The 26,198-nt window shown below is 36.2% G+C and overlaps 1 protein-coding gene across 6 annotated transcripts in view; it reads left to right on the top strand.

The window, feature by feature from the left end:
* The window catches only part of Erbb4 (erb-b2 receptor tyrosine kinase 4), a 1,013,423-nt gene that overhangs the window by 352,866 nt on the left and 634,359 nt on the right, over window positions 1-26,198 (top strand). For all 6 annotated transcript variants that reach the window (XM_021186126.2, XM_021185960.2, XM_021186207.2 and 3 more), the window contains exon 2: window positions 12,462-12,613. In XM_021186126.2, the coding sequence (XP_021041785.1) occupies window positions 12,462-12,613 (152 nt within the window). The remainder of the gene's footprint in view (window positions 1-12,461; window positions 12,614-26,198) is intronic.

The following is a 26,198-nucleotide window of genomic DNA, read 5'->3' as shown; positions in this document are numbered from 1 at the left end:
GAACTCTGGCTGGCTGATGCAACTCAGCTCTTTTGGCCAAAACTCCTTTCCATGCTGGCTGATACAAAGTGGCTTCTCCCAGTTTCTCACTGAATTGCTTTGCCTGACTGCGTAATAAATTGGACCACATGTTCTAATCTCTTGCCCGCTTCTCATTCTCTGGCTCTTTATGTCTTTGCCTGTCTTTGCCCTTGTCTAGCTTGTAAAACAATCCTGGTAAAACTTCCCTTAACACACATCACATCCTGGATGTTGATGGATAACTTGATCATATCTCAACTATATCATCCAGCAGTATTTGGAACAAAGGAAAATTCTTTTAGTATACCACATAATTTTTCAACTATATATGTATATATATATATATATATATATATATCCTATTCCTTGTTATATGAGATCCTAATTTACTTAGAATTCTTGGTGTTATGGTTGCCCCTTCTCAATCCCAGAAGTAGCTGATAATACAGGCAGACACCCAGATTCACTTACATTCCTAAAAAGCTTCTTTAGAAACAATTGATTGCATTAAAGGGTTGGTTTATTATGCTTGAGATAACAGTAAAATGGTACAACCATACAAAACTGATGTCTTAAAAATGTACTCATTTTAAACTATTAAGAAAACAACTTGTATTTTTATGTAAGTTCTAATCAGGTGGCAAACACACCTGAGCAATGAAAATTTAAAAGAATGCAACAGAAAATTGATTTTATGCAATGGTTTTGAAACTTTCAGCATAACTCTGAATTCCATAATAAAAAGGTACACATTTGAATAATTTATCAAAAATTGCATGTTATTTTAAATTATAAAGTATGTATTTGTGAGAGATAAAGTGAATCATGTTCAGATGAGGTTTTCCTACTTTTAAATATTGATCATGTTTGTGCTATTGAAAATACTAGTATGTGATTTCTATTCCCACTTGTAGGTGTAGGTGAACAGAGGGTGAGTTGCTTTTAAATTATTATTCACCCTCAAGAAAGTATACAAACTATTCCAAATATTAATTGTATGTGTAACTGCTTTTACACAGAAGATATTTGCATTCACAGACTTTTTCAAAGATTTACAGAAATATACAAATAACAATACAAATACTGATTTATTTTAAATGGGCTTTTAGACTTTTTTGTTACTTCCCATATGTTCTACAAAGAAAATAAACTGTAAGTCTATTTTTTATTATTAATTAATTATTTGATTCATTTACATCCCAAACGTTGCTCTCCTCCTGGTTTCCCCTGCCAGAATTCTTTCCCCATTACCCCTTCCCCTTCGCCTCTGAGAGACTACCCTACCTGGTCATAAACATTGAGGCATCAAGTCTCTACAGAATTAGGCACATCCTCTCCCACTGAGGCCAGATAAGGCATTCTTCTGTTATTTGTGTGCCAGGGGCCTTGGAGCAGTCTCTTCTCTTTGGTTGGTGGCTTAGTCTCTGGGAGCTCCCAGGGATCCAGGTTAGTTGACACAGTTATCTTCTAATGAAGTTATCATCCCCTTCAGTTCCTTCAATCCTTCCCCCAACTCTTCCATAGAAGTCCCGACCTCGGTCCAATGCTTGGCTATATCTGCATGTGTCTCAGTCAGCTGCTGGTAGAGCCATCAAAGGACAGTCATCCATTCTAGGCTCTTGTCTGCAAGCATAGCATAGAATCTGTAATAGTGTCAGGTTTGGTGCTCCCTATGGGATAAATCCCACATTGGGCTACTCAATGGTCAGCCATTCCTTCAGTCTCTGTTCCAGTTTTGTCCCTGCATTTCTTTTACACAGAAACAATTTTGGGTTGAAAACTTTGAAGGTGGGTTGGGGAAACCCATCTCTCCACTGGGAGACTTTTCTAACTACTGGAAGTAGTGTCTTCATTTTCCATATCCCCACTTTTGGACATTTCAAATTGCATCTGATGCTGCAGCACCCTACTGATAATATTAATAGTAATAAGAACAATAACAATAATGATAATAATAATAATGTTAGTGGATATAGAATATTTTCAATGTTACGTGGAATAGTTTTGTGAACTCTAGTGGTTTTTTAGTTATTGTTGTTTTTGTTGGTGTGCATGGAGGCCACAGTTTGATATTGGGTGTCTTCCTTAATCCTTCTCCATCATATATTTGAGACAAAATCTTTACAGAACATGAAAAAGCATTGGTTCAGCTGTACTGGGTAGACAGTGCCTTACAGGAATCCATGACCTCTGATTTCCTAATACTAGAATTATATGCATGTGCTGTAACACCAGCTCTTCATGGCCATGTTAGGCATCTAAATTCATGAGTTTCTTGAGTGAACTGGTCTTCTCTCCAGCCCATGACATCCACAGTTTAGTGTTAAATTTAGAAGACATTTCTATCCAACATTTCTAATAATGTAAACTGTGTCACATCTGTTTTCTTGCATGTGTCACACTGAATAATTTAATTTCATTAAAAAGCTGGACTTCTATATTTCTATCTTTTACAGTCTTTGCTACGTTGTTCATTTGAGCTGCTTTATAAAAAGAAAAAAAAAACCATATAGGACATCAGATCCTTAACTTCAGGCTTCTGTGAAACTTCCCTTGGGAATATAGCATTCAAGCCAATATCCACATAGTATGCACTGCCCCATCAACTAACCCATTATGCCAGTGCAGAATTTTGTGTATAATAAAACTCTATTGTGTATTTGTGAAATTACAAATATGAATAAGCATATCTGTAAATTCAGAAAAATTAACTTTAAATGTTTAAAATGTAAACAAAGTGAAAATGTGTGTGATTGTACATACCAAGTTACTTTAATAAGAGCTCATCTCACAATCAATTTTAAAGGCAGTGGCATACAATTGTATGCCTAATGCACTGTGGTTTTATCCACATATAATTGATCTTTTTGTGAATAGGGGTGGAACTCAGGGTCTCAGATAGGATAAGCAAGTGTTGTGTACCCCAAAACAATATTGACTTGTGAGTTAAGACAAATAAGCAGAGGTAGCAGGATGAGCTAAGTGTATATAATTATTGTGACGTACACAAATGCAATTTTTTTATTTTTCAGAATTTCCTACCTGACTAATATTTTACTTCACTTCTACCCCCATCTCTCCCTACCAAAACTTCTCTGATGTCTTCCTAGTCCCTCTCAAATTCATGATCTCTTCTTTATTATGTATACATGTACATATGTGTTCAGGAATGACTATCTGAGATTGTATGAGCCCAAGGCTGCCTGTCCCTGAAGAAGATTGATTCTTCTTCTCTCAGCAAATATTAGTTGCCCATAACTTGTTTTCTAAGGGTAAAAACACTTACCATAATTGCACAGAATTTTTTCCTAGAATATGTATTGTTATTAATGATAACTATTTCTATTCTATGAAATGATATGTATTGTGAGTATATCAGGGAGGGGTTCGCTATGTTTTTTATGGATAAGCTGAATTTCTGCATCAAGTTTGTATATTGTCCAATGCTAATAAATCAGACAGGAATTTTAACTTTAATAGATCTTCAATAAATTTGAATACAATTACTCTACCAAAATGTAATGTAGATTTTCTATTATAATATAAATTATTATATAGATAATAGATTTTCTACATTTATTATACTTTCCATACATAGCTTAAAATTTCATATATTGTTTTGCCTGGTTAAAATTTATCAAATAAATGTATAACAGAACACACACACACACACACACATATATATGGCTGAGGGTGCCCTATGGTGAACAGCTTTTTATTAAAATGCCCAATTTCAGTTAATCCTTAGAAACCCAAGTTTACTGTACTTTGAAGTACTGTTATGTTCTAAATGCAATTGCTAACTCGCTAGTCAACCAAATCATTTCCAGAACAATAAGAATAATGGAATTTTCAGACTCTCATCTTCACTAGCAGACTTTACATGATCAGAAAACAACTTAATCAATATGATATAATTTTATACTGTAGTATATGTTAATATCATGTCAAAACAGTCTAAACTAGTTTGTTAAATAGCTGCCTCAGACTGGATTTTGCATGTAAATATTCAGAAAATACAGTAAATGTTCTTAGGCAAAAGGCCATGGAGTCTCCCCTCGTCTGCTGAGTTCACTTCACTGTCAGTGTTTGTACTGATTGGAAGAGGTGATGCTTACTTAAGACCACATCACCCAGAATAAGCAACCTTACCTCATGTGCATGCATCTTAGATGGATGACCTTGACTTTGGGCAAACTAAGATTTCTACTTTTAATTAGGCAAGTTCATCCGCTACAAATGGACCCAGAACTAGAATGGGCACAAAATACAGCCACAATGTGATGGCTGGAGCCTGTATCTTGGCTTGGGATTATTTTATCCAGCAACATGGTATATTACTGACTTGTAGACAGCCACCTTTTAAACGTATACAATCCTGTCTTAGTTTCTTACAGAAAGAAGGGCATGGGTTTTAAAATTAATATGTTTAGGAGCACACAAATGGATTCTTCAACACCAAATTGTCAGTCCTGAAAACATGCATACAAGTAATGATATAGATCTACATAATTATATCATATCTATATAATGATATAGACTGAACAGGTTTTATATATATATATATATATATCACACATACATATACATGCACACACATATATTTATCTACATATACATGTATATATTTTATAGCTATATAAATAATAATGTATGTACATGTACAGACATATATGCATATATACATTTTTCAACAACAATGTAAGAAGAGAACATGAATTTGAAATAAAAAGCAAGGTACACAGGAGCATTTGAGGGAGGAAGATGAAAGAGGAGAAGTTGTAACCATACTATAATATCAAAAACTAAAAGAAATATTTTTAAGTTGCATGTTTTTCTCTTGCTTTTTCTTGTGTTTCCTGTCAGTGTTGAGTCTGAATATCTTTAGAACCTGCATATGAGTTGCTATGCAAATAAACATTTATCTAATTCAAAGAATGAAAAAGAAATATTACCTGACACTAATACAAGCAATATGGTACAGTGTATTCTTAATGAATGTTGTTATTGATGCTTAAGATAGGAGCCTTAGAATGTGAACATAGCAACATATTAAAAACATTAAATCTATACTTCTTTCATTTATTTCTAACAGAACAAAAAGTCTCCCAAGCTGCCACTTTAATTACAGTGGATGGCAAAGGTCTCTCTGTGAAGAGGCAGCACGATCAGGCTAGTTTTTATTACACACAGGGGGATGGTTGAAGGCTGGATGATCTAGGGAAGAAAGATGTTTGCTAATGTTTACATACTTAGCTCCCACTGGCACTCCCCCAGCTTGGAGGCTTGCACTGTCCCTCTGATTCTGAGAAAGTGCATCCAGATTCACAGCAAGACTTCAAGGAGCACCAGATGATGGGGCAGATGGCAGATGACTAATTTGGCAAGCCTTGATGAGTGGAAATTGTTTGCTTTAATTGCTTGTCAAGTCCAGTACCTACATTAAAGTTAAGAGCCTAGCACTTGCACAGAAAACACAATACTACAATGTAAATTAGGTCTGTGTTTTAGAGGAGGGCAGCCATAAGGAAAGGATCAAGGATGAACTCTGAAGAGATGATGGGAAGTTAAATTATTATTTAAACTGATATAGGTGACAAATATTATTTCCAATAATTGGATCATCACTATTAGTTTTTCTATCTTTGAAATATGAAATTTTGTAAAATGTAAATGGACAAAATATATTTGAAGTCAGGAAGACAACTGTGTGTTAACATCAGTATGTATAACCCTATTATTAATAGTTGATGTTTCATATCATACATTTAAACTCATCTCTAATTCATTAAATGTCACAAAGCTAGTGATTGAAACATAAAATGGCCAACAGACACATTAGAAAAATTAACATTTGTGTTAGGAAAACTAGGTTAGGATAGAAGATGAAAGAAGCAATACCCAGAGGTTGTAGCAATACCTCGATGCTTATTAAGATCATTTGATTATGAAGAGCAAAGTTAGGATTCCAGCATTCACATCTGGATCAGCCTGTAGCTCCAGCTTTGAGGATACAACACCATCTTCTGGCCTCCTAGGATACCTTGATATATGTCTCCTACACATGCACACATGAGTGTACATTCACTCACAAGCACACACACACACACACACACACACACACACAGAGAGACAGACAGACAGACAGACAGACAGACAGAGACAGAGAGACAGACAGAGACAGAGACAGAGACAGAGAGACAGAGAGACAGAGAGACAGAGAGACAGAGAGACAGAGAGACAGAGAGACAGAGAGACAGAGAGACAGAGAGACAGAGAGACAGANGAGAGACAGAGAGACAGAGAGACAGAGAGACAGAGAGACAGAGAGACAGAGAGACAGAGAGACAGAGAGACAGAGACAGAGGGAAATATTTTTTAAAAAAGTGCATGCACAGCTCAGTGAATAAATAAAAAGTATTTCTCTCTCTCCTCTCCTCTCCCCCCTCTCTCTCGTGTGCAAATGTTTTGACAGTCTTTTATTATGAAATAAGAAGGTGTAAAAATCTTTGAGACCATGTTAAGAAGGTCTCATCACACATGAAATGTGATTAGAGAGCAAGAATTTTGTTTTGGTAGAAAAATGACAAGGATAGTTTGTTTATTTTAAAGAGTGTATTGTTCCCTGTATGGAGAAGTGCAGGATGAATTTTAAAATCATACAGAAACTCTAGATATCAGTTAGGCTGCATTCTAAGTGCAGAACAGAGAGAGAAGCAGCTTGGATCAAATGACCACAGTAGCCGAGGTGACAGATTTGGCCGTCTTCGATGATATGTTTTGAACTGAGCTGATGAAGTTTACCATTTATGCATAATGATGATATGACTCAATAATGGTCACTTGAATGTCTGCTACAGCTTAAATATTGCTTTGTCTTTTGTATTTTCAAGTTTGCACTGGCTATGTATTTTAAAATATGGAACAATATGTGTAACATAAATCATTTTATATTGATATTTCTGAAAGAGAAAGTATGTTAGGATTCAAACAAATGATAAACAAACCTTACTTTTGAGACACTCCCATATATCCTGTGCTAGCTGGCAGCTCTTCATGTAGTGAAAATGACTTTACACTTCTGATCCTCCTGCTCCAACTTCAGAAATGTTGGGATTGCAGTGGGGAAACCTAGCTTTCTGTAGTTCTGGGATCCAACCTGCGGTTTTTCGAATGCAAAGCAAGCACTCCACAAACTGAGCTACACCCCCTAGTCCCTCGGGGGAAAATGATATTTTACAATGTATTTTGCCACTATTGGAATCCATGTTTAAACATTCACCTGCCTGTATTTTCCAAATTTGGACATATAACATATGCATAGCATATATGTATCTTTTCTTATCTGGTTTTGCAGGGCTATGAGTGTTTACAGAAAACCTTAGACATTTTCATCAATTGATATTATTTTTCTAGGCAAAGTGTTGAATAATTATAGATCTAACTGTTTTATCACCAAAAGCATTTTGATATGACATTTATATATTTTATTTAAATTCTTTTGTTTTTTTTTTTTTTTTTTAGTTTGCTTCTTTTGCAAACTAATATAGTTCTGAGATCATTGTCATAATAAGCATACACTTACAAATTGAGTTATTATGAATATTGACAATATTTTACTTCATTATTTTGAACTACCTTCCAGGAATCACAAGAATGATTTTGTTAGCCAAATTTTTAAATCACTACAAACTTTTAATTTCAGACCATTTTATTGAATAGGGATTATGTCAGATACCAGTTTTGAATCTAGAGAACCTTGCAACAAAAGAGATAGCCACATTTGTAATTGCATCAATACTAAATAAAATAATTGGCAATTGTATTAGGGACTCACATAGATTTTTGTCACCTGCAGTTACATTTGGAATGACACTCTGGGGAGTATAGATAAATTTAGGATTTCTGAAGCTTAAAGTGTTGTGAGTTTATCATTCAAAGACTTTATAATTGTGTTGGCAAAGGGGGTTGGATGTTGTTAAACTTGTTTGAGCTGCCGAAGAAGATTTTTCAATTCTGCTTTGATAAACAGCTTTGTGAAATCAATGAAACTTGATGGCTTAAGCATTGTCTTGTATACATTGCCTGATTGTAAAATCGATTGACAAATGAAAGTTGTGAGGCATTCAATAAGAGTTTCATGAAGAGAACTCCAAATGATTTTTATGCTTCCATCCAAACTAATTCCTTAAAAACCAAGTCTGCCTTTCAAGATAAAAGCTATACTTGATATAACATTGATTTTACTCAGTTCAGATCAAAGCTAAATATAAAGAAAAGGTTTACTGCGATAAAAATGTTTCCTTAATTCAACAGTATATAGTTGGAAGTTTCAGGTTGAGAATGGCTGGAGTAAAGCATTCTGATGACTGTGACTTTGTGTTGATTGGAATATCATCATTTCTTTCAGAGTTATTTCTAAACATATTTATTATAACTTTTTTTGAATAATGTATGTTCATAACACAAGCGATCTTTATAGAATAGTTGAAACAATTTAAAGTAGTGGGATTTTAAGATAGTTTTGTGCTTATTTTTAAATTATATGGATATTATTTGAAGATAATATTTTTGAAAGTTTTGTTTATTTTTATTTTATATGTGTGAGTCTTTTGCCCGCATTTATGTAAGTGTACCATGTGGGTGAAAGTGCCAACAGATGCCACAAGATGTACAGGGTCCCCCTAAAACTGGAGTTAGAGCTAAACTAGTATGTGGGTTCTGGGAATTGAACCTTGGTCTTCTGCCAGGGCAGTGAATGCTGTAACTGCTGAGCTATCTCTATAGTCTTAAAAATTATATATATATATATTATAATTATGACATGTGTTTTTTACTTACCTTCAAAAATTAGATACCATATTCTCCATATCATACAGTGATCATATGAGAATCATGTATGTCCACTATGAGAGGCTTTAACAAAAATAAAATTTTAAACTCTTCAGGATATTTTAATGATACTCTACAATGAATTTAGAATGTGCTGGCTTGTGTTATGTCAGCCTACACAAGCTATAGTCATCTGAGAGATGTGGACTTCAGTAAAAGTGCCTCCATGAGATCTGACTGTAGGCAGGCCTGTAGGACACTGTTGTTAATTAGCCATTGTTGCTGGTGCCATCCCTGGGCTATAGTACTGTGTTCTATAGGGAACCATGCTGAGCAAGCAAGGATTAACCAACTCTTATAGAGCACAGTGACTTCTGCATCACATCCTGCCTCCAGTTTCTTGCCCTGCTTGAATTTCTGTCCTATCTTTGATGATAAATTATGATGTGGAGGCATAAGCCAAATCCCTTTCCTCCCCACAATTCTTTTTTATCGTGGTATTTCATCATAGCAATTATAACTCTAAGACATGAATTTAAAACTATCTAAATTCAGTGAATTTTTCATGTTGTGTATTTATTTTTTCATAATGAGAAAACAGAGAGGATGCAACAATCGTTAGGTATTGTAATCAGAGTGAAAAACTAAGAGAACTCCTATATGTTTAGCATTTTATATCAAAGATCAGAGTGCACTAAATATTTAGGAAGTCTTTTCATTTTGATAGTAACATGATGATTTAAAATGGAAGCTTCAGCTAATGTCATTAGCTGAAATACCCAACAAGAGGAAAGAACCTGTAGAGACCATATCTATAGGTTATGGGATGACGCCACCCACTGTTCAAAACAGTTTAACCTAGAATTGCTCCTGTCTGAAGGAAATGCAGGGACAAGGAGTGGAGCAGAGACTGAGGGAGGGACTGTCCAGGGTCTGCCCCACCTGGGATCCATTCCATATGCAGCCACCAAACCCAGACACTTGCTGATATCTGGAAGTGCTTGCTGATGGGAACCTAATGTAGATGTTTCCTAAGAGGCTCTGTTGGAGCCTTACAGATGCAGATGCGGATGTTTGCAGCCAAACATTGGTATAAGCACAGGAACCCCAATGGAGGAGTTGGGGGAAGGACTGAAGGAGCTGAAGGGGTTTGCAACCCCATGGGAGAAACAACAATATCAACCAACCAGAACCCCCACAGAGCTCACAGGGACCCCCCAACCAGAAAGTATACATGGAAGGGACCCATGACTCTAGCTGTATAGGTAGCAGAGGATGGCCTTGTCTGGCATCAATGGGAGGGGAAGCCCTGGGTCCTGAAAAGGCTTGTTGCCTCAGTGTAGGGGAATGATAGGGTGGTAAAGCTGGAGTGGGTGGGAGGGGAGCACCCTCATGGAGGCAGGGGAGGTGGTATGAAGTGGTTTTTTGGGGGAGAGGTGAACCAGGAGGAGGGAATAACATTTAAAATGTAAGTAAACAAAATGACCAATAAAAAGTAAAAATAGAAGTTAATTCTCATTTAAAATAATTAAAGCCTACATTATATATAGAGAGATAGAACTTTTTCTTTTTATAATTTATGTTTTAATTTAGTGGTAGCAATAAAATGGAGATCATGGACTAAGAGTATTCTCAATGAACTTTAAATGTATAATGGGATGTAAATGTCTAGCTTTGATCCTGACCAATAAGGGATTTCTGTCTGAATAAATTATGTTCTCTCTTCTACTTATATTAAATATTACTTATTAACAGAAATTCACTTGTTGTAAAAACTTGTTAGTTTTTCAAAAAGGAGATGCTCTACAGAACCAGTAAAGTGTTCATTTGATCAAAAGTGACCTATTTTGTCTAGAACATATCTAGGCCAATAACCAGGCAAAGTAGTTAAAATTATTTATGATTTATATTTTAAAAACCCAAATTTTGATCCTCCCTATGTATAATATTTATCCTTGGGGACCAATATAATATTTTTATGTTAATGCTAATGTAGTGATGTAAATCACAATTGTTTGAAATCCTACCTCTTGCACTTCATTGGGATGGGACCTTCCTTTCTGAAGGTTCAGATCATGACTACATATATGGCTTTCTTGGCTGGAGAAATGACTCAGCAGTTACAGTCCTTGCTGGGTTTTGCAGAGAATCCAAGGTCAGTGTCCATGACCCATTTGGGGCAGCTTACACTGTTTGTCACTTCAGTTCCAGGATAGACAAAACTCTTTTTCTAGAACCTCTCCTTGGCATTCCCCTGTACTTCCTCTTAAAGAAAATAGAACTAAAATATTACCCATCCTGTAGTTGGTGTTTAATTAGCAAAGTGCTTAGGATAATTGCATGCTCCATTAGTCAATGTTTTCACAACCTTGCAATAGTGCTGTGGATATCATCTAGAGCCTTCAAAACTTTTACATTTGTTTTGTTATTTTTGATGTACTTATAGGAAAAATAGGCTTTAAGATTGTCTTATATATTAGGAAACATTCCACAGGATTATTTTCTCCCATTTGCAGTTTCCTACTCCCATTGTTATTTGTCAGTTCTCTATATAAGACAAGAAATTGTGTTTTGACTTTTCTATCAATCTCTGTCTGCAACATCTTTGATGTTATTTGTGTTTTATTCTGGGTAAACTATGTAACTTACTTTAAGAAAGCACATACATAATACAGCCTTTAAGTTGATGGGCAATTTTGTGAAATTCATATTCCAATGTTTCAGCCTATTGAAAATTAATCTGTACCAAGTCGTGCATAGAAAGTAATGTATATTAAATGTACATTTCTCTGTACAGATGTGTTTATATACTGTATTTTTGTATTCTGAAAAATAATATTTAAAATGAGTATGCAAGAAAAATTAGGTACAGTATACATGCAACAGAGGCATCTCTATGTGTATCTTCATGGGCTCACATATGAACATACCATAACCCACTGATCAAATGTGGAATATTATTATGTGCACCAGCAGACCACTTTCTTTGAACATTCATGAAGATGCGTGTGGATAACTCAGTTAATATCAGCAATTTGTTACAAACTCATTTCTGGCATACTTTAAAATATATATATATCAAGATGCTTAACACATTTTAAAGATGGTATTATTGAGGTTGGGTTTTATGTGCATATGTGTACCGCTTACATGATGTGCTAGAGCAGCTTACTCTACGGTATTGAAATAGTTTTTAAATGTTGTTGCTCTAATCTTTCAGTCTCTGTTACATGGAGATAATTACTTTATCAAAAAATTGGGTAAACTATAAATTCCAAATTTAATATATATATATATTAGATTAAATCATCCTCTTGCATGCTTTTGTACAAGCACAGCAAATGCAATTATTACAAATTTATTTCCTTAAATGATAAATTAAAGAATTCCCATGGAACCCCCAGTTTTTGTTCTTTTTGCTTGGCGTGTGTGATTAAACAATAAAAACTTAAGAAAACTTATCTCTCAAGTGATTGTGGTCTATGATGCTCAATCACATTTGAATAACTTGATGAATTGGGGTAAGCCGTGTAGTAATCCATCTTTTTTATTTTTAAAGATAGGCATCTACACATTATATAATTTAAGGTATGTCTTTGTCTTTTTAGTGTGCGCAGGAACAGAGAACAAACTGAGCTCTCTCTCTGACCTGGAACAGCAGTACCGAGCATTGCGCAAATACTATGAAAACTGTGAGGTAGTCATGGGCAACCTGGAGATCACCAGCATCGAGCACAACCGGGACCTCTCCTTCCTGCGGGTACATTTCTTTCTTTCTCTACTCTTTGTTGTGATGTCATGATTTGCAAAGGGAGCCCTGCTTGACTAGACCTGGTAGCTCTATTCCTCTACCAGGCAAGGGCTATGACTGTGGGCAGGAGATAAGCGACAGAGGAGCACCCTTGCGCAAATAATAAGAGTAGCAATGCTGAAGTGATGGGCATCCCAGCTTAGAGGAGTGGCTGTCGCCATTAGATTGATAAAAGGATTCTCTCTGGGTTTAGTACAGGACATACTGCAAGCTCGTCTTTTTCTCACAGGATGAGGACTAAGAGAGTCAGAGGACTAATCAGATAAGAATGGGTGGCTTTAGTCATTCATCTATTATCTGTCCTATTCCTGTCACTGGGAAGAGAAGACTATGGGGAGAGCAAATACTGTCTCACCTCCTAATTTAGGTAAATAAAAATTTTTTGGAAGATCTACACATTTTAAAATGTATTTAGAGGAAAGTCACAATTAGATGCATATACATCAATGTAATAGTTATTACAAGTACATAGTAAAGGTGAACTGTATCCTAGAAGAGTTGATCTTAGTGATTCTCAACATTTGAGTTATGGGCTCTTGTTTTTGAAGTGCTATGCACAAAAAACATTTGAGGCCACACAAGTGAGAAAGTAAATGATGCAGTGGCAAAGGGGCAGTGAAGGAGAAAGCTGAATATACCATGCAGGAGAAACAGAATGTACATTAGTGTGACTGAGGTAGAGACTACTTGAATGACAACCTTGTTTCCAATTTACATTTGCCTCACTTGATTGGTCGCATCACTAGATTTCATTGAAAACCAAAAGTGTGTGTTTGTGTATATATAGAGCTGTACATGCCTGTATCATATATGCTCTCTAAGTGTGGCCATGTAAAACTGTTTATAATTGTGTAACTTTTATATTATTATTATTATTATTATTATTATTATTATTATCATTATCATTATTACTATTAAATCTTCTTTTACAGCCAGTCATTATCCCCCTTCTGGTCTGCCCTCTGATTGTTCTTCATTCCATATCTCCTCCCCCACCTCCAAGAAGATGTCTTCATCCCTCTACCCTGCCCCCACCAAACCTCCCCACTCCCTGGGACATCATGTATTGGGAGGGTTAGGTGCATCTTCTCCCACTGAGGCCAGACCAGGCAGTCCTCTGCTGTATATGTGTCAGGGGCCTCATACCAGCTAGTGTATGCTGTCTGGTTGTGGCTCAGTGTCTGAGGGATCTTGGGGGTCCTGGTTAGTTGAGACTGCTGGTCTTCCTATGGAATCACCCTCTTCCTCATCTTCTTATTGACAAATGATAAGGTTTTAATCTTTAGAAAATTAAAGTTATATACAAATGTTTGAGCCACATGCTCCAAACCATAGCTCTAAAACTTTTATGAAGCATATTGAACTCAATACAGGGAATATATTTGAAAAAATAAAATAACAAGGCCAAGGACTCTATGTGGGATTCTATGTGGAACTATGAATAGTTTCTTTAAATAAGAACTTTCTGGGTCCTAAATAGTCTCTATAACTGTTATATAAGTTTTGTGCTTAACCCACATACATCTTTAATTTCATGTTTTATTAAAAGTAATTCTAATCGTTTTCTTTTCATTTACATATTAATATATTGTGTTCATCTATCATTGCAACCCAGTAGGGGGAAAAGTTCCCAAAGGCACTCAACAGAATCAGAGTCAGCTCCTGTTCCTACTGTTGGGGGTCCCGCAAGACCAAAGTGCACAAACTGTAACATATGCACAGAGGGATCCAGTCAGGCCCATGTAGGCTCTGTGGTTGGAACTTCAGGCTCTGTTAGTCCCTGTGGACTCAAATTAGTTGAGAGAACATAGTTACCCCTGTCTTGTGACTTGAATATCAGAGAGAGATGGGCAACCAACAGACTTGAGTCAGCTACCTGAAACAGACACAAAGAACAGAGAGAGCATTTGCCCATTTATTAATATGAGAAACATTCCAGTTGGTTTCTAGTGCCTGGATAGGCCGGGACACTTCACTCCTTTGCACCCAGGTGATGCTCTGGTACTTGATTTTAACTGTAGTATTTCTACCTTTCCCCTTTTTAGATAAGAGTGACTTCTTTTTTGTTTGTTTGTTTTAGTTTGTTTGTTTGTTTGTTTGTTTTTGAGACAGGGTTTCTCTGTATAGCCCTGGCTGTCCTGAAACTCACTTTGTAGACCAGGCTGGCCTCAAACTCAGAAATCTACCTGCCTCTGCCTCATGAGTGCTGGGATTAAAGGTGTGTGCCACAACGTCTGGCAAGAGTGATTTCTTTTAGTATAACTGAAGAACGCCTTTTAGTCTCCTTCTCAGAAAAATAAAATAAAATTAGACATTTGAAACTGAATTGATAATGGGTTGTGAGTAAAATTCAGTGGGTGAAAGGCTTGCCCAGGACACACAAGGTCCTTGGTTTGATCCTCTGCATGTAGCAGAGTACAACCGGAATGTGTGTGTGTGTGTGTGTGTGTGTGTGTGTGTGTGTGTGTGCGCTTTTAGGGGGATAGTAATGAGGGTAATAGGATCAGAAAATCAGGAGCTCAGGGTATTTTTTGGGTACACAGAGTCAAGGCCATCCTAGGTACCAAAAGATTATACTTCAAATGCATGAATAAACAAATAAAGACATGGTAGAGGAAGAGAAGGGGGAGGTGGCAGTGGAGGAGGAGGGATCAGAGGGATGGAAGTGGTGCCTTTTTTCTTTTAAGATCCCTGGGATGCTCTAGAGAAACCTTCTTTCTCTCTGTTAGGCAGCATCAGTTTTGATGAAACACGTTTCAGCTCATTGTTTTTGAGAAGGTCTCTTTACAGAACAGAGGCTCCTGCAGCCCACTATTTATTTATGCAGCTTCCTTTCTTCACAGTTCTTTTTGGAAGGAAAAATAATCTAGCTGACTATTATTAACATTTAGCCACCAAGCCAGCACGTAGTTGGTGAGACAAAAATAAATTTCAAAAACTTAACTTACTCTGTACTTTATCACCACCACAAGGTTACAGCATAAAATAGAAAGCAGCAAGGCATAAAAAATCACAGATTTTGTGTTATTGTCCTACACTCTGTGAACTCTCTAAAACAAGCCATATGAGCCATGGTGTAGCGAGTAATGGGAATGAACCAGCAGACCTCTACCCTCATTAGAATTCTGGCCAGCTTCTCCTCCTTTGTCATCCCATTGGTCTTCCCGGTTACTGTACACATTTAGTAGTTTAGCTCTACTAGAAAGGTGCCTGACCTACAAGCTTTTATATCTCAAATTTATTTTTCTTTTAAAAAATATATCCATGCTACCAAATAGCTATTAATTGTCAGCTATTTGTAAAACACTGGGGTATGTGCTGCACTCATGATGTTCTTCATCTCTGGCTGTAATCTGTGGCTTCATCTAGCTGTATGCACATTGTTTAAAAATAGTCTACATTAGGATTACAAATGAATAAATGTAATGCTTGGTGTATTGACCTAGAATAATAATAATGCCATTAACTCATTGGACCCACGCGTGCTATTACCCCCAAACCTCAAATCTTAATTATTATACATAAAAATAAATAAATTGATACACAGACGTTTCCGGATAATAGCATCTATCTACTTCCATGTTTATAGGTGTATGATCTAGTTATGGGTATTCTATTTGACAATAATGACTTTGAGAAAGTAAGAAAGTATAATTTTTATGAAATTTAATATACTTCCAATTAAATTCATAAATAATCTGTAAAAAGTAAATCACACACACAAACACACCAGAGATTCCATTAGATAATATATTAGAAAATCTGTATATGAGAGAATAAGAAATACATAATCTTATAAGCATGTGCCGATCTTTTAAAAGCACAATCAGCTTTAATCATATGTTTGACAGAACTGTATATATTTTAATGCACCATGAACAAGGGCACCTAAAGATTTCTGTCGAAAAATAACTACTTAGAAAAGATTTATTTTTTATTAAAGAAAATGTCCTGTCCTTAAATTCAAATATAGCCTTTGAATTTGTTTCTTCTTTTACTTAAGGAAATATAAGAGTTTTTTTTTTCTGAAGTGAAATATGAATGACAATGATGTGGGAACACAAACTCAAGTTGTCCTAAATATCCTATTACAACATGGTGACAGTTTCTAGAAATGATTCAGGGCTTTGGGTGCTTTACCCTCAGTTTCCTAAACCCACGGCCATTGGAAAGGCTTTTGTTATCTTGATACTGCTCCTACTACTATTTCTAACCATGGGCCCCTGGTCTAATTCTCTACCATGGGACACAAAATCCTGATGTGCTGGTTGGCTTAGTATCCTGACACATATATTTGAAAGAAGAATCTAAATTGAGAAATGGATTCATCCAGATTTGATGTAGGCAAATCTGTAGGGCTTTTTCTTAGCTCATGATTGATAAATATGAGTCAAGCCCATGTTGGGGGTTAGGTGGAGTAGAGCCTTACAAATACAGACACAGATGCTCCCAGCCAACCATTGGACTGAGCACAGGGTCCCCAATGGAGGAGTTAGAGAAAGGACTGAACAAGCTGAAGGGGTTTGCATCCCTGTAGGAAGAACAGCGATATGAACCCACCAGATGCCCTTCCTCCTACCCCAGAGCCTCCAGGGACTAAACTAAACCAAAGAGGACCTCGAGGGAACCATAGCTCCTGCTGCATATTTAGCAGAGGATGGCCTTGTCGGTCATCAATGGGAGGAGAGGCCCCTGGTCCTGGGAAGGCTTGATGCTCCAGTGTAGGGGAATGCCAAGGCAGGGAGACACAAGTGGGTGGGTGGGGGAGCACCCTTATAGAATCAGGGGCAGTGGAGATTGGATAAGGAGTTTCCAGTGGGGAAACCAAGAAAGGGGATAACATTTGAAATGTAAATAAATAAAATATCCAATAAAAAAAGAAACCATATAGCCTTTGAAGTTCATACAATAGTTTAATTAGTACTTCCTAATAGTAAGGCATACCACCATCTTTAAAAAATATTGTGTATATTAAGTGTGTATTATTGTGAAGTAAGTATGTGTGTGTTTGTATGTATATATGTGTGTCTGCTCCTTCACACATAGGTAGAGTAAAGCAGAGGACATTGGATGCATCCCTCTACTGCACTGCACTTTATTTAGGCACAGTTTTGCCTAAACTGGCTGGCCACTGAGCTCCGAAGATCGGCCCAATTCTGCTTTATAGCACTGAGGTTGGAAAAACACAAAGCAACCCTTATTTTTTACATGGGTTCAGGGGATTTGAACTCAGGTCCTATTGCTTTTACAGTTAGTGATCCTACCTACTGAGCCAACCCCAGTCTTCTGTTATCCTCTTTATCAGGATATACATGTCAGTCTTTATAGATGATGTTCTGCTCTCCACTACTCCTCCTCTCTGGGAAACATGCAGTTTGTTTGACCTTTTCAGGGCTGGTTAATGACTGGTAGTTTTCTTTTGTCTTCCCACGTGTAATCCTCTACTGCTTAATGGCTTGTGATTTAGAAAGGGAGAGGAGATGGACCGCAGAGAAACATGCTGACCAACTTGCTGAAATAAGACTTAGCTTTTGTATTTTGTTAGAATTAAATCTGGAATGATTTTTGAGTTGCACCTAGTATTTCTCTTGACCTATACCATACCAATCCTCAATAAGGAGAAACACGATCCAAATTCAACTTAAGAAAATGGAATACTAAATCATTTACCTTATGTCAAGCTTTAGTGCATTCTCTTCATTGCCCTTTGGTTTCTCAAAAAAGATAATTAGAAAGAAATCTACCATAATTAGGGTGGGCTTTACAGTTGTCTGCATTTCCTGTATCCTCTGCATACCTCTGATTTTATAACTAGGTATCTGGGTGAAGTGGGGGTTGCAAGAGTAAGTAAAATCCTACATTAAGATTAATTTTAAAACATAAACATAAAATTTACAAAGTATTTATATGGATGAGATAATGGCTCATGGAATCGTTTGTTTAAATAATGGGCAACCTTGCTTACCTGTGTTTACTTTATTGCTCATTATATATCAAACAGAATGACTTGGTTGGGAGAGATTGGCTGAAATAAAATGAGAAAAGTAGCCTTATTTAAAGAAGAACAGAACAAATTGAAAGGAAAATATAGCTAGGTGGAACATCAATAGCATCATATATTGGCACTTGTGTTACATTCGTATACTTACTGAAAGATTATGCAACATTTTCTTGTGGTGTGTGTGTGTGTGTGTGTGTGCATGAATTTTGTTTGGATAATAAAATAAAAGAATATACAAGAACCTTAATTTTTTCCAGTTAAGGTTACGTATCAGAAAAGGTGTATATTTAATTGTGTTAAATACATAAGACTATAATATCTAATATTTGTATTTAACTAGTTTTCTTGAATACAATGTTCAATGTTTTTCTTCCATGTCATTAATAGTGACAGATTGCAAGAGAATAATGTAAAAACCAACATCCAAATATTCAGAATTTTTACTCGTTTAGTATGAATCAGCTATGCATTCAAGGAATGAAAACAAGAACAAGAATAAGATATTGTCCTCTATTTTTGGAAGTTCCCTGCATTTGCAGTACATGGACAACTCAACTGTCTTTGTGCTGAAATGGAGCCTTTTTTTTTCTGAATTTGGTGGTGATCATGTAGCTGGGTGAGACAGGAACATTAAACAAGGAGTAGAGAATAAAATTATAACTTGGCACTTGGGTCAAAGCAGACACTCTAGGTTAAATGTAATTTTCATAGCTTTGAGAGTTTCTGCATGCTTTTTCTGAGATCATTTTGCATAATGCATATGCAATTTTGTATGTATGTATTTAAATCTGGCTTTTAAATTGAAACTTGATTTTCTACAAAATCTAATCATGGAACTTGTATTACATTTGAAAAGGCTATGCAATTCATACTCGACTTAGGAAAATATACTTCTTTTTTCTCAGATGTTAAGTAACATGAAATCTGAAAGTATATATTAACTCAAAATACTGGTATTCTTCCAAAAAATTTACAAAAGAAATAAAAGAAAAATCTATATTTAATTGAGATGGTATTTAATGATGTCTTAAATTGTTTTCTTATCCATTTAAATTAAATATTTAATAAGCCATGTATAAAATTTCTCTGATTGTGTCAAAATTACTAATCACCATGAGGTCCCAAGTTAAGATCTGCCAAAGCCATGTAAAACCTGGATAAACCTTACTGGGGTGGGTGGAGACAGGAGGGTCTCTGAGCCAGATAAACGAGCCCACCTAGAGTTCCAAATGCAGGAATATATATATATGTGTGTGTGTGTGTGTGTGTGTGTGTGTGTGTGTCTGTGGTGTGTGTCTCACACACACATACACACACCTCAAAGAAATAGGACAGAAATTGATTTAAGGATACCTCATTGCTTCCTTTGGCCTTTCCATGCATGTCTATTATTATATACCTGTGTAAAAATTTATATGTAACACACAAACAAATTAATGATAAATAAAATGAAGGCAATGTTTAGAATTAATATTTAAAATAAATAAATATCTTACATATTATTGGAAGAGAAAATGAAAGTTAGAAATTAATGAAGAATTACAATTCAAATATATTCTAATGCAGAACTGCATAAATGCAAACAAATAAGCATTTATATTTATTTAAGTAAATGCAAATTGCCAACCATTTATATAATCAAGAGTTATTAATGTAAAATATTAACCCTATACAATGTGCATAAAATTTAATTTACTTATTTTCTGTGGTTTTGTGTGTATGTGTACATGTGTGTCTGTGTGTGTGCAGTGCCTACATCTGAGTGTATAGGTGGTATACATGTGTACACTATTATGAGTGTTGAGAGGCCATAGCAGGATATTGGGAGACTTCTATCATCCTTTGCCTTTTGTCTTGTAACTTGAACTGGAACCTTGTTCTTTTGCTTAGGCAGCCTAGCAAAGCATGCTTTCTGTATCCACATGGCTCTGCGGTTACAAGCACCGAAACCATCGTGAGCCTTTTACATTAGTGCTTGTTTTTTTTTTTTAATTTAAATCTATTTATTTATTTATTTATTTATTTATTTATTTATTTATTTATTTATTTATATCCCAAATGCTGCCCCTCCTCAGAGAGTTCCTCTCCCATGCCCCTCTCCTCTCCTATAACAGGGTGGAGCCCCTCTGAGCATTCCCCTTACCTAGCCTATCAAGTCTCTGCCATTTTAACCTCATCTTTTCCCACTGAGGTTAGAAAAGGCAATCCTGTTGGAAAATGTATATGACATTTATGGGCAGCTCCTGTTCTATCTCTAGTTGTTGGGGGACACTTATGGAGACTGAACTGCATGTCTGCTACATATGTGCTGGGGGCCTCATTCCAGTCTCTGTATGTTCTTTAGTTGATGGCTCAGCCTCTGAGAGCTCCCAGGGGTTCAGGATACTTGACTCTGTTGGTCTTTCTGTCAGATTCCCATCCCATTCAGGCACTTTAATCCTTCACCAAACTCTTCCATAAGAGTCTCAGACCTCCAAGCAATGTTTGGCTATGTATATCTGCATCTGTTTCAGTCAGCTGCTGGGCAGAGCCTCTCAGAGGATAGTATTACTAGACTCCTATCTAAAAGCAAAACAGAGTATCATTAATAGAGTCAGGGATTGCTGATTGCCCATGGGATGGGTTTTATGCTGGGACCTGTTTGTTATTGCATGGCCGTTCCTTCAGTTTCTTCTCCATCTTTGTCCCTTCAGTTTTTTGTAGACAGGACAAATTTTGAGCCACAAATTTTGTGGGTGGGTTGGTGTCCTTATCCTTCCACTGGGGATCCTGCCTGGTTATAAGAGGTGTCCTATTCAGGTTCCATGTCTCCACTGTTAGGCATCTTGGCTATAGTCATTCTCATTGACTCCTGGGAACCTCCCTCATCCCAAGTCTCTGGGATTTCCTAGGGATTTTCTCAACCCCAATTCCTGACAGCTTCAAATTTCCATTCATTTTCTTGGCTCTCTAGAATTTTCTCCTGACTTTTTCCACAGCTGATACTGCATCCCCCCCTCCCGCTCCTCTACCTCTTGCCCCACCCATTCTCCCCCTTCCCTCTGTCTCTTATGACTACTGTGGTCTTCTTTTTGTTTAACTTCTTTGGGTCTGTGGAGTGTAGCATGGGTATTCTGTACTTTATGGCTAATAACCACTTATCAGTGAATACATACATTGTATATCCTTTTGAATCTAGGTTACCTCACTCAGGATGATATTTTATAGTTCCATCCATTCGCTTGCAAAATTCATTATATCCTTGTTTTTTAATAACTGAATAGAATTCCGTTGTGTAAATGAACCACATTTTCTGTATTCATTGTTTGGTCGAGGGTCATCTAGGTTGTTTCCAGTTTCTAGCTGTTATGAATAAAGCTGCTATGAACATAGTGGTGCATGTGTCCTTGTGGTATGGTGAAGCATCTTTTGGTTATATGCCCAGGAGCAATATAGCTGTGTCTTCAGATAGAACATTCCCAATTTTCTGAGAAACTACCAGACTGACTTCCGGATTTTAACCCACATCCCCATGCCATGCTTGCCATGTAAGGGCTCTTACCAACTGAGCCTATCTCCACAGTCTTAGTGATTGTAAAAGAATACTATTAGAGATAGAATTACTATTAATAACATAGCATTATTACCAGTAAAAGGAGTTAAGAAGAAAGCTCATTTAAGATGTCTTTAATTCCATAAATTATAATGGACTCTCCAGAATAAGTGTCTTGGATTGAAATAGATATAAAGAATGGATTTATTAGGGTTCTGAGAGCATGTAAAGAACATCTTTAAAGCTTTGAGGATTAGTGCCTATAAACTGTGTTCCAGTATAATTATGGTGAGTGTTTAGGCTTAGTTTAGCCTTAAAATAAGAACAATTTGGATAGCCATCCCATTTCACCTTATGATTCTTTGCTCTGTACAGTAGAATACTTCCTCAGTTGTTATTTGTATTTAGCAAGATTTTTTATTATTTTTTTGAAATTATAATTGTATCATTTCCCCTCCCCTTTTTTGTTTGTCTTTCAGACCTCACATGTACCCTACACTTGCTTAATTCCTGGCTTCTTTTCTTTAATTATTGTTACATGTAAGGATTTAAAATAAAACAATGATCTTGCTATGAAGTATCTTTTTAATTCTGGAAGCCAAATATTAGAGAATAATCATATAAAACCCTTTTGAAATTTAGAACTCTGTATATTTTGTTAGTTTTAATCCAAAGTAGAACACCTTATTGCCTTTCAAAGAAATGGATTGAATGATAATTTTGCATGAAACTAAGTCAATTTTAAAGGTCTCTCTTTGGTCACAAAAAGCATAATTTAAAGGTCAGGAGTTTAAAAATAAAACGTTAAAATTCTAGCATTTAAAAACACTATAATTATTTCTCTTGATCTCTAATTTGAACCCATTCACTATAAAATAATATATTAAAGTATGTAATGAAAGCTGTAAAAATTAAGGTATTTGTTTTGGTAAATATAGGCCTTGTCCAATGGTATCTATTTTATATAATTCTACCTAAAAATCAAAATACATTGTTGAATGTTGACTGAAGTAATTTAAAACAAGTCAAAGTTATATTTGTTTAGAAGAATAGATGGTTTGAGATAGAAAGAATAGAGGGAGAGAGGGTGAGAAAGAAAGATTTCCCTCTCTCTCTTTCTCTCTCTTATACACAAACATGCACCACACACACGCACATGCACACGAATGCTTATGTACACACACAAAAGTGCCCATGCCTGTTGTGGCTCCTGGTGTCTGGCAGCACTTCTGCAGAGATAACCTACATATGTCTGCTCAGCTACATCTTTCTTTTGCCTTTGGATGCTGTAGCCATCAGCTATGGTGGTAACCACAGAGGACATGACAAAACATTTTTATAATACTTTTTCTATATTTCAGTTTTGGGGTGGTACTGCTATTGTGTTTTCAGAGAGATTAAACAGAAAGACACATACTTGGTTGTTGTTCATTAACAGACAGCCAATAGTTAGAAATGTGCATAGGTCCTAGCGAGTGTGTGAGGGTTGGTTCAATGATCTGAAAGAGATAATTTTATGGAAGCACTGGGAAACATTTAAAAAAAAAATCAATGATGCCCCAACACAACATGAAAAGAGGTAATGAAAGGATAGTAATCATATACACTAGCAAATATAGCTTCTAAAACATGTAACCAGGGTTAGGTACACAAGAATGGACTGAGGAGGAGGAGGAGGACTCCTAGGATGGGGAAGTAGAATATAAGGTTATGCAGAGACAAGGGGGGAGACTAGACCGGGAGGATTAAATGAAGAGGGGCAAGGATGGGAGACACACCTACGACTTAGAGCCATTGGAGGGGACATTTGGAAATCTGCTATTGTAGAAGCTGCCTAAAGTAGATGCATACATAGAGTAAAAATGAAGTTACCAAATAATGAGAAAAAAATGCCTCAGTTAGACATATTATGCTGCCAAGTGAAATAGCCAGTGCACAAGTTCCAGTTAATTGTTGTTGTATTGTTGGCCATAGGGGCATTTGGGAGCAAACCCTCAAATATTTCAGGCTAATACCAAAGCTGTTGAATGCTTTCCACATACTGATTGTAAGGACCTATTGCTGAAGATGCTTACAAACTCTCCTTAAAATTGTTCGTTGGATTAAGTGGGAAACTCTTAGGAAAAAAAATCCCAGTTTCTCTTTAGTAAGGACTTTACTCATGAGCCTTATTGTCCTATCTTAAATTACATCACAGAAATCTTCAGATTGTAGATAGCTGTATTTCTGAAATCAGCTCCCTTATCTTATTATATTTTCCTCCACTCTCCTGCTTCCTCTATAACTCTCTCTCCACCTCTCTCTCTCCCTCTCTCTCTACACACACACACACACACACATATATATATATATATACTATTATACATAGTAAAAAAAAATATATGTATATATAGTAAATATATATATATATGTAGAGAGAGGGAGAGAGAGAGGTGGAGAGAGAAAGAAAGGGAGGGAGTTAAAATTCTGATAATTTTTAGGACTCCATTTTAATATTTTTTTGGGGGGGTAGGGAAACCTACCTAATCTTATCTTACTGAGTTTCATTCATGAAGGATATTCACATTAGTTTTTGTTGCATTTAGGACTTCCAGTATAGCAATTATTTAAATATGTGCTTCATTTCTGTGTAGGTTCCTAAATAATTAATGCTGGGATTATCTATTCCAGACAGAATTTTAGCTTCTACCCAATATCCTCTCATATAGTGGCATCTCTATAAGTATTTGTCAGATTAATACATAAGTAAACTTTATAACCAAAGAATGAGTTCTTTTACATAAAGCATGATTTTAATCAGAAAAACAGTTCAACAATTCTTTTACTATTTACTTCTTAAACTTGTGTTCTCCATAGTGTCTCATTGAATCTCAATCTTCTATTTCATAAAATGATTTAGTTAGTCTGAAACATCATGGTACTTGAAGTAAAACTTTGGAGAATATAACAGGGATGCATACACACAGGTATAAAGACCTAATGCATAGGTGGTGCAGTTTATGTCCTATGTTTATTTAGCCCTCATGACCTTCAACAATCCTTCTCAGATTACCCCTCAATGATTATTAGAGTCTCAGTTACAAGTGAGGTTTCTCTCCAGGAACATAACCAATAGAATGAACATATATCACCAAGGGAACTTACTAGATTGGCATACATGATGCAGGTTGGGTAGTCTAATAGTATTTTCAATGTTGGAAGATTGGGGACACAGGAACTACTGTGTGAGTGTGTGTGTGTGTGTGTGTGTGTGTGTGTGTGTGTGTGTGTTCTGTTTTTGTGTGAAGACTTTAATAGAGAACATTATTTTTCATGAAGTAAGATGGAAATGAGTCAAGAGAAACAAGAAATTTATTGATATTTCTGCCAGAGGAAAGCTTAGTCACATTTAGGTCCTTGGGTTGTCTGATGTGACAGGAGTCAGATGAATGATAGGAGAAGGTGGTTTTGCATGATTAACGATTTAATACCATCATTATAGTGTAGCAAATGACATTAATGTTTTTTTTTCCTGGTCAGCTATGTAGGTCCTAGTCATTTTGGGGTGGCCTTAGATCAGCCTGTAGAAGCTTGCAATTTTTCTGTTTGTTCTTGTTGGTGTTGTTGTTTTGTACTTACTTAGCTTATCTTAGTGTTAGTTACTGAAGTTACAGTAAACATCAAAGGATACCTTCATTAATCATTGTAAGGAGGACTCAAAAAGCCCACAATTTCAAACTGAAAATGCAGATTGTGGATGTACCATGTTTGTCATTTTCCATTATAATAAAATCGTTTATGAAGAAGTTTATTTTCTGTTTTGAGAATTCTAATTCTATTGCCCGCCGCTTTACTTCCCCTGGTAAGAACACGCTCAGGGCAACCGGAATCTTCTGCAGCACAAACTTTATTGCTTACCCCATCAGGAGCCAGTGGAGAAAGGAGCCAGAGAGAGCCAGAGAGAGAGAGAGATGGCGGAGCCCCCTCCCTTTTATGGAGGACTGTCCTCCGCCTCGGACGTG

Source organism: Mus caroli, chromosome 1, assembly GCF_900094665.2.
Source record: "Mus caroli chromosome 1, CAROLI_EIJ_v1.1, whole genome shotgun sequence".
NCBI lineage: Eukaryota > Metazoa > Chordata > Mammalia > Rodentia > Muridae > Mus > Mus caroli.
Note: the sequence above shows the minus strand (reverse complement) of the source record. Positions and strands in the feature narration are given on the sequence as shown.